General features: G+C 37.9%; 1 protein-coding gene across 1 annotated transcript in view; it reads right to left on the reverse strand.

Annotated features, from left to right (window-relative positions):
• Positions 1-8,642, reverse strand: part of ednra (endothelin receptor type A) — a 50,523-nt gene extending 41,881 nt beyond the window's left edge. Inside the window, 2 exon segments of the mRNA NM_001078807.1 lie at positions 4,516-4,968; positions 8,401-8,642. Of these exon segments, the coding sequence (NP_001072275.1) occupies positions 4,516-4,899 (384 nt within the window). The 5' untranslated portion in view covers positions 4,900-4,968; positions 8,401-8,642.
• Between the last annotated feature and the right edge of the window lie 1,367 nt (positions 8,643-10,009).

Consider the following 10,009-nt stretch of genomic DNA (forward strand, 5'->3'; position numbering starts at 1 on the left):
GACATTAGAACACACAGCTGGTAGAAATGCTCTCCATATGTATAAGAGGTGAGGCTTAACTTTGCACAGATGTGACCTTTGTGACTGGCCCATCAGAAAAGTGAGTCTATGGCACAGCTGGGGGATATATACTCTTATTGCTGAATTCCACCACCAGTGAAGGATTATTTTGCCCTTAGAAAAAAAAGTTTGGTACTTTTTTGTGGTTGCAATCTGAGATTAAAATGCAGTTTTTCTCAAGGTTCTCTCTAGAGGCTTTTGTGCAAATTATATTTTCTGCCCCTTGTTTGCCATACAAAATTGCAGCCAGGCAAATAACCCATACTAACCAAGTGAACTAAACTAAATTCTGATCAGTTGCTATGTGATACTGCCTTAGTGCACCTTTGCACCTATGGTTAAGACTTTAAACAACTTCAGGAACAACTCCTGGAAACACAATACATCAATGCCAGATATTTGTAATAGAAGTCTGGATATTTTTAAAATCCATATAAAACTATGTGATAACGTGGCACTTGGGAGACTAACACTTATTTTTATTGTGTGTGTGCAGGAAGTGGATAAAACAGCATGCCTGGACAGCAAAATGATTCCAAATCTGCCATTCCATTTCATTTCTGTCTCTTTTTTATTAATGTCAGGCCACTGTAGGATACAAATGCACACAACACATGACTCACAATGATTGCCCAGCTTTCCAGTAAATGAAAATAAAGAACTGGAATGATGTAACTTACAGTACTCCTAGCAGAGCAAAGGCTTCTGGGTAAATAAACTCAAATGAACGCCCACCAGCCTTTTCTGAGTTCTTATTACTTCCAAGTATTTATAAAATAACACGTGTTGCCACTGCTGTACAAACTAACACTGAGTGAATATGCCCAGGAGATACACAAAATGTGAATAGAGGGGATGTGCACTTGGAGTTCTCCTTTGTATAGCCTTAGTTAAAAAATGTGGCTATAATGGAAAAAGTAAACATTGTAATTCTGCCAAATGGTTCCCATCTGCTGTCATAGTCTATTTTTCTATGCGGTTTCTGCATACAGTTGTTAACAAGTACATTTGTGGCAGATCATTAAAGTCCCAGTGCAGGGATATTTTTTTGGGGCCAACCTCTACCCTTTTATTCCTAGGCTGCAAGAACTTCTTTGGCTCCCATTTTCCCTACTTAATGCCTCATTTAACTGGCTGGCTACACAGTCTCTTGGAATCAGTAAAAGGCTGTACTGTGTGGTGCTGGCCCGTATTTTGCTATAGAACCTGCAGTATTGAGGGGTTTCAGTAGCTTTTAGATCTGACTAGTTCTATGAATTATATGAAAATGGGCAACAAATTAATGTTTGTAGTTTAACCATTGACACATAGTATGCTTTCTTATGACTATGTAAGAGTGCCTTTGATCATACCTGCCAAAATTCTTAACTTCAAATTCAATAATTTAATTATAAAATACTATTTTTATATTGCTTTCTCTGCCTTGTTCCCATGAGTGATAACAGTATTTCCATTGCATGTGGGAAAGTAGGCAGTAGGTTCTAAGATTTGGGTAATTATAATAATAAATATAATATATCATTATTCCTGCCTGCAAAGAGCTTGTAATGTCAAACTTAAGCGCACATTGAAACTATCTTCTGCATCTGTAAATAACGTTTTTATTTGATTTTAGGGCTGCAGGATGTTATACACAGTCTGAATAGTAATGCAGCCACATTTACCCTGGCTAATCCTGCCCACTCTCTGGATAGGCATGGGTTATGGGGGTTTAACTCCAGACTCACGGTCATCAGTGCAAGTTTAGGACCTGGCTTCTATCCTTTATTTTGTGCGCCTGCAGCACACCCTGGTTCCTTGACTACCTTTTCTTGTATTTACCTCCTCCTGTATTTGCCTGCATTTAACCAGATCATACTACAGAGTGTGATGGTGAATCGTACTGGTGACTTGGGCCTAGTTGTATTGTGCAGGGGACTGTAATATACCTTAGAGAGCTGCCAATCATGGAGATGAATATGTAAACAAAAAAGGACTGGGGAGGCTAAAAACATTGGAACCAATATCTGGGGCTGCAGTTTTTGAATAGTGTAGGCTGTAACTTTGCCCCTTACAGCCCCAGTGCCAATCCCAGTTGCAAATCCAATACTGATGTTAAAAGAGAATTTTGGCCCTCCAGACTTCATTGTCTGTAGCATGATTGTTGCAGCAAACACAACAGTTGTTGATAACATTCTCAAGCAACTGGGCAATCAAAATGCATGCTAGGCCTAGAGGTATAAAGATGCTATTTAAATTATAACAGGAGCTAACAATTAAAAAATAACAATTTAAGCGTGACTGTTCTAATTTATGTTTATTATCAATAAAGCATATGCATAATAAACTGTCAGATAACTTACCATTCTAGGGAAGGACCCAAGCAAGAATGCAGCAGCCACATTCAGAATGAAAATGATGCGGAGGCTACATGGTCTTTTCTAATGCACCAGTATTTTTACCTTTAAAAATCCATTAAAAATACAATTCTCCTTCTAAGTCCATTAAACATTTTTTGTATCACATTTTCCAAGGACTGTTCCTATAAGGCTTAGCATGATAAACATTCCTTATAGCCTGGCTGACATGGTAGTAAAGCACCAGAAGCAGAGTGTTTGCAATTTTTATGAGGGTAAAATCACTGAAGGTTATTTTCAGTCAGTCTGATGCAGGTACTGTGCAAATAGACTTCTGGAATGGTGACTACTCTAGTTGGGGTAGAGTTGTTTATGTAACAAAAAAATTCCTAGGACAGTCAGGATTTTCTTAAATTATTGATGTTCACACCTACCTGTAGCTGGCATTTACCTAGAGGGGAGATTATGTTAGTTGTTGGCCTGTAGTAGCTGGATGGTGGGAATCAGGACTATACACTACAAAATCTATTATTGATCTTATGTTAACTGACAAATTCTAGTAAAGGGGACCACTCTGACTCTAGGAAATATAAATGTTCTACCCTAGTTGTATAAATGGTCAGCTGTGTGGGTCAAAAAATGGAGTCTCTGCTGATGGAGCAGACTAGAAAGGAACACAGTGGCCATCACTAGGCTCCGAAGCATCATGTCCCAGTGATAGTGGCTGGTTGCACAAAACATTACAACCACAACCGCAATTGCAAAAGTTGCAGTAGCACTATTTTTCTTAATTTTTAGTGAAAAAAAGAAACATTAAAAATCACACCACTCAGACCTACTCAGACCATTACCCTTCAACAAAGTACTTTGGATTTGTGCCAATTAGTGTGATTCTTCTCAGAAAAGTTGCAACAGACATTGGTTGTGTTTATGCACTTTTTTCACAGATGTGCAATTTTTCATGAATTTTCTCCTATGTGTGACACTACCCTTGTACTGTGTTCCTTTGCCCCAGGCCATGCAGTTGATATTTGGGACACATGGGGCAAACCATTCTGTAAAAAAACTACCAAACACAAAGGGGAGATGAAGATGTATTTCACTCAGACCACTATGGTAGAAGAGTCTAATAGAAAACAAAAGCCCCATTGACGGCTTTTCAGAGCTGACCAAGCTCTCCACTGCCCTGCATGGTCTATTTTGCCCTGGGCCTCGGCTGAGGCATTTCCTTCCAGTGAGGAGCATCCATCAAAAAACAATCATAATGCTACATTTTTGTCAGGAACAGTAAATGCGGCTACCTTAAGGGCAGAAGTTAGCAGTTTAAAAGCGACACAATCATTTTTAGATGTGTTGTTTAGGTGCCCTTTAAGAAGAGTTTGTTTTTTTAATACAATATTTTTGCAGTACTCTCTGTCATAAGAGTTGCTTTCAATTGTTAAATTCTTTTAAAAACACTTTTTATAGCTGCTTATTTAGCCTGAAAAACACAACATTCCTTATTGCTTAAATAGGCATTTCTTTCTACAGCATCTTTTGGGAAAGCAATTGCTTGTAATATTGAATTATCAAGGGTAAGTACAATCCCTGTCTTTAATTTCTCTGTTTCCGCATGCAGGCATTTACATCTTGTGGCTTTTTTATTGTGTAGAACAACAACATCCCGAACAGCCAGTGCCAAGAGCATACACACTGTATGTAGTCATTTACACACTGTACTTCTTATTGTCACAACGTTGCAGTAATGCAGCTAAGAAAAGTAATAGCATTAGCAACATCAAACTGAATGGTGACAGGTGGAAATACATTATGACGTTCGGATATACGCTGATTTATATTTCATTTATATTCCTCTACATACACAATAAAGAACAGACATAGCCAAAGATATATATACGATATAAATATACAGTAAGTGCTAACTCAAGCTATCCATAGCAGTTAATACAAATTCCTTTTGGGATAACACTGGCTGCATTTATAGCTTACTGTGTGCACACAAATCTTTTATTCTGTACGTTTGCATTTATATGTATGAGCGGGAGCTACCATATAGCTTACATAGGCTGAGATTGTCATACAATTCCCACAGACATGAATAGCAAAGAGAGTGTCTTACCTTGAAGACAATTATAGGGATGTCAATAACAATGTAAATGAGGTCTCCTAGAGCCAGGCTTGCTATCAGGGCATTTGGGCCATTCCTCATACACTTGTTCTGGTAAATGATCCTGAGCAGGGTTGCATTGCCAACCATTCCAACGATGAAAATAGCGCACGATAGGATGGTGTTTATATATTTAAAGACATGGTTGATTTTTGTCTTTTCTGGGCACAACTCAGATCTATTCATTCTTCTTACAGGAGGAGTGTAACTCCGATTTAGCATTGTGAAATCTGTGTTGGCATCAGTCCGATTTTGGTAGTGCTCCCCAAAACTGCTGCTGACTGCAATTCCAGCCAATACCACTAGCACGGTGAATCTCAAGATGTCGCCTCCCATCCTGATTTTTTCTTTTTTTGATTAATCGAAATGATGTATTTTTTAATGTCAGTATTCCAGTTGATCACCCTAAAACATAATATACTGTTTTAACACACTAACTTGATATATACAATTCAGATGCATTTTGTACAAGATAGTTTACATTATTATCACAACAGTAATCATGCATTTATTCATTTACCTGTATTAATAGACAAATATTAAAGGGGTAAATGTATACAGACACTATTATCAGTGTCTTATTTTCACTTGTCTTTTAGACAACTATTATGTGCATTATTAAAAAGAAATAATCCCAAGGGAGGGGAATATGGTGTAAACTCAAAGCCCATTCAAAAACATGTTTTTAATTTAGTGACGTCCCAATATTAATCATTTTGTGAGTCACATAGTATTCTGGGGAACATGAATACCATTTGGCTTGCTGTTTCACTGAGGGAATAGGAGTTCTGGGAGTTTTCCCAACAAAGAAGTACACTATGCTCTTCAAAGGAATAACAGTCAGGAAGAAGAAAGGGCCATCAGTGTCAATGAAACCTAAACCTCCATTGGCCCAGGCCATGACCTGTGTAGCATTTCCCAAATTTTCCCTGAGTACTCACAGCATCGTCATCATCATTTTTTATAGAGCCAGTTAGTTATTCAGCACTTTACAATAATTTTAGAACAAACATTAGTCTTCCCATAAATGAACAAACAAGGGTTACAGAAGGAACCATTAGGAATAGATAGATTTTTCTAACCCCAGCAGACAGCCTTGCAGCCACAACCTTTTAGCGGTGCCTATTTTGTAGCATAATGATGTCATTAGCCCTGAAGCACTTAGAGCCTAACAGCAAGACTGCGTGGACATTGGGAAGGAATAGGAATTCTGCCACTACTGGGTCAGCCATTTCCCTTCAAAAATGCTCCAGTTTTAAGCAACTGTTGTCTAGTTATGCTACAAACTGAAAAATAGGTGGTTTTTACCAAATATGGTAAGTGACAACACTGACCAATTATCTCCCAATAGGCATCCAGCTTTTAAGCTTGGTGTACTTTGTGCTGATCTCACTAAGAGCCAAGCAGAACCATGGCCCCAGTCATGCTTTGGTCCCAAAATAAGCTTTTTTGGAGGAACGGATGAAACAGCAAGTGTAGTCCCCGACGAACTGCAGAAAGTTAAGTTGATTGCCAGTATCCCATATTTTTTTCTCCAGATAATTTCTTGGGAGAAATGTAAATTGATATCTTATTTAGAAGATGAAATACAAGGTACTGTTTTATTATTACAAAAGGAAAGAAAATAATTTTTAAAAATTAGAATTGTTTGATTAAAGTGAAGTCTATGGGAGATGGCCTTCCTGTAATTTGGAGCTTTATGAATTACGGGTATCCGGGTAACGGATCCTATACCTGTACCTTGACTCTGAGTAGTATACCATAGCAATCAGAAATTCAGATTGGTTGCTAAAGGATCTGCTTTGGAGTAAAATGTGCACCTGTTTGTGGGCCCCCATGTCTATTAATGCAATTAAATGGAAAATGAAGGCAAGGGAAGACTGCAGTGGGAAAATAACATGGACTTGTGTGAGGTAAATAATAAACTGAGGGATGCTTGTGAACAAGAGCTGGCAGAGACAATCAAAACAGATGGATCATTGCCATAGAAAGCTGAAAAACCTCAAAACAATTTTAGCTCTCACTTCTATTTATTATACTGGTTTAGAGACAGGAGCCTTGGTGAACAGATAACAATGAAAGGCACTGTCAGCACTTCTAGCTGTGGCGAGATTAAATAAGCCTGCTATTCAAACATCGTATCACAGATAGTTCAGACAGGCTGATCTTGGAAGTGCTGGTTCAAAGGCAAACTATAACCTACGTTTGTAAAACTGAGGGGATGGCCCTCCTGAAACATCATGAACTCCATTCACTTTCTATAATATGTAAGAGAACAAACTTGGGTATTAAAACCACGGTATTCCCCAGTACTTTGTTGCAGAGCTCGCCTATTAGTTTGCACTGGCTAGTCTGGGACAGCACTGTTTGTAGAAATGTAAATTATTATCATGTTCCCAAAGTCACTTCTCTGGCTGACTATTACAATCAGTTATAAAATATTACTGAACTCAGTAATAAAAAACATGCATTAATTGTAGCTGAGACTTCAAATGAATTATTTTATCCAGTTTTATGAGGATACAAGAAAGACTTTTAATGACTTTCCCCTCTTTATCCTTTGCCCTTTCCTAAAGGCTGTGTTGAACAGCTTAAAGCTAAATATTTGGATTCTGACTCTGGGAAACACGTTCGCTATACGCTACAGAGTATCTGCACTGCTATTAATAAGCAAAAAGGCAGAAACCCAGCAGGACAAACAATCAAAGTCATTCAGTCACATATCATGCAGCTTAAGGCAATTCCCTTAGGTAGCTATAGCCATTTTGCAGCCCTGCAGACTCCCAGCATCCCCCAACAGTCTGTCCTGCATGTTTTTCTTGAGCAAATGAATGGTCATTTGGCAGATACCCACCCAAGACAGATACAGTGGTTAATATATAGTACAAGAAACAAGGACATAATATATAATATAATACACTTAATCATACAAAAGTTGTTCAACTATTTCGTTATTACAAACCCCATTGATGCTGTGTGCAATTTTCACTGTGCATTGAAGCTAGAATTGTACACAAATACTTCCTATCTTTGGTCATAAGAACTCATGAATTACCTGTCTGCACAGTTACTAGATGTGACTCTGTATATTTCTATTCCATCTCAGAGCACACTAAAATTCTCCTGTCCTTTTTATCTATCTTCCTGTGTCTGTCTGTTTACTCTGTCTAGCTAGATGCATGTTATGTTGCCTATGTATATGTTTTTCTTTTTTTCTATACACCCTGCCACCCACTATTCTACATCTATCTGACATCTCTCTATTTGAAAAGATGTGGATTAACAAGGCAAAATGCAACACAATAAAACCTATACAACAACCACGGCAGAAAGCAGCATCCCTGCTACCCAAAGGAATAAGTATTGCAAGACTGTCTTTTGTTGCAGAAAGTTACCAGGTCTTTTGAAAAGTACTGCTTGTTTAATACATGAGAAGGGGATAAAACAAAGAAACAGGTAAAAATAAGCCTTATGAGTAACATTTAAATAAGCTTCAAACTGGCAAATTTCTTTCTGAAAACACCCTTAAACTTAAAAATCCACAGGTAGAAGAATTCCCTGGCAAAGTGGTTAATTGCAGTAATTTTGAGATTACATTTAACGTAATCGAGTTAAGAAGATAATAAAGGCAGATCATTTGGGGATAAATATTCTTTTCCGCAGTTAGCACTCAAGAAACAAGCCATACATGCTGCTGGGTATGGTTAGCATCTAGCAAACATGTTTCTTTAGCCCTTTACTGCTTTAGTGATGGTTAACACTCTAATGAGTTTTCAGGCTGCCCAGGTTTAATGTAGCAAATGCTCAGTAACAGAAGTAGGAACAATTTAACATTACCATGTAATGAAGCCGGTGTCCAATACAATCCTTTTACTTCCAGGCTGCGCTGGTCTCAATGCAACTGAATGTGACAAAGCACACACATGGGGACAGCAAGCGGCCAAGTTCTATCCAGCAGACTCTCCTCTCCCACCTCAATCCACTGCAATACTAAGGCTGCACTCTTAGCTCCATCCGATCTATCCTGTCACAGACCTCTGGCTGGGTGGGATGGATAATCTCCACCTCCTGTGCAAGACAAAGAGGGAGAGGGGAAATAAAATGCAGCACACGCTGATCCCCTGCCAACCTCAAGCACATACAAAAAAAAGTCTTTGCCTTCAAGGCAAAGAAGGAGTTGAGTTACTTAACCATTTCATCGCTCCATGTTGTATAACTCTGATTGGCAGTAACATCTCTGTATTCCATTTAGTGCAGGATCTTTATGGCTGGGGCTTTGCAGATAAGGCTGTAAGGTAAGATTGCAGAAAGAACTGGATACATGTGACATATGTTGTTTAAAAAAAATTTAACTGGGAAAAAACTTGTACACAAGGACATGGGTTCCAGATGTGTTTGTAAAATGAATCACATGAAGAATATTAGAGTTTCTGCTCTGATTGGACAAGGATAAGAGAAAAACATTGCAGCCTTGCAGCTCATACAGTAACTTTTGGTAAATATTGGAATTTCTGGTAATATTTCTTTATGCTTGTGAAGGAGTATAACTGGGGGTCATGCAAAAATATAACACAGATTGAAAGAATACCAGCTGGGTGTGCATAATATGTGCTTGCAATTTGCACCACTCTGTAACCAACTCTAATTCATACCAAACTGACCCTTCTTATTAAATGTATTCCCATCAGATCATTTAATAAAATACAAATTGTATGTGGCACAATAATATTTCCAAGCACTGTATTCCCCAACCCACTGTAAAATGTGTCTAATGCATATCATATACATTTTTTTATTACAGGTATAGCATCCCTTATCCAGAAGCCTGTTATCCAGAAAGCTCCAAATTAAGAATAGGCCATCTTCTATAAACTCAATTTTAATCAAATAATTCAAAATTTTAAAAATGATATCCCTTTGCACTGTACTTGAGCCCAACTAAGATAGAATTAATCCTTAATGAAAGCAAAACAGTTATTTAATGTTAAAATAGTATGTTAGGACACGTAGGGGCAGATTCATCAAAGTACGAGTTCGAATCCCGAAATAGGTAAAATTCTGATTAGATACGATAATTTCTGATGATCGGAAATGTCAAGAAAATGCTTACGAAAAAAATCGTAATAGTCACGATAATATTGTATTGGCAATCCGAAAGTCACAATATTTTCGGATCCGAACGATTGTAAACAGCGGAAAAACCTTTCTGACTTTGATCCTTCTGTACATGATTTTGGAAGCCTCCCGAATCTTGAATGAATCCAAAACTTTCGTACTCGGCGCAACAATACGATTTTGTCACGTAAATTTTGACGCAGAGTGCGAAAAAGTTGTGCAAATTAGCAAAAAAAACCAGCGAAAATACGCACAGTATGAAAACTTAGAAAAAATACAATTTTTTTGTATTCAGATTGATTCGTACTTTAATGAATGTGCCCCATAGGGG

The sequence above is a fragment of the Xenopus tropicalis genome, chromosome 1, assembly GCF_000004195.4.
Source record: "Xenopus tropicalis strain Nigerian chromosome 1, UCB_Xtro_10.0, whole genome shotgun sequence".
Taxonomy (NCBI): Eukaryota; Metazoa; Chordata; class Amphibia; order Anura; family Pipidae; genus Xenopus; species Xenopus tropicalis.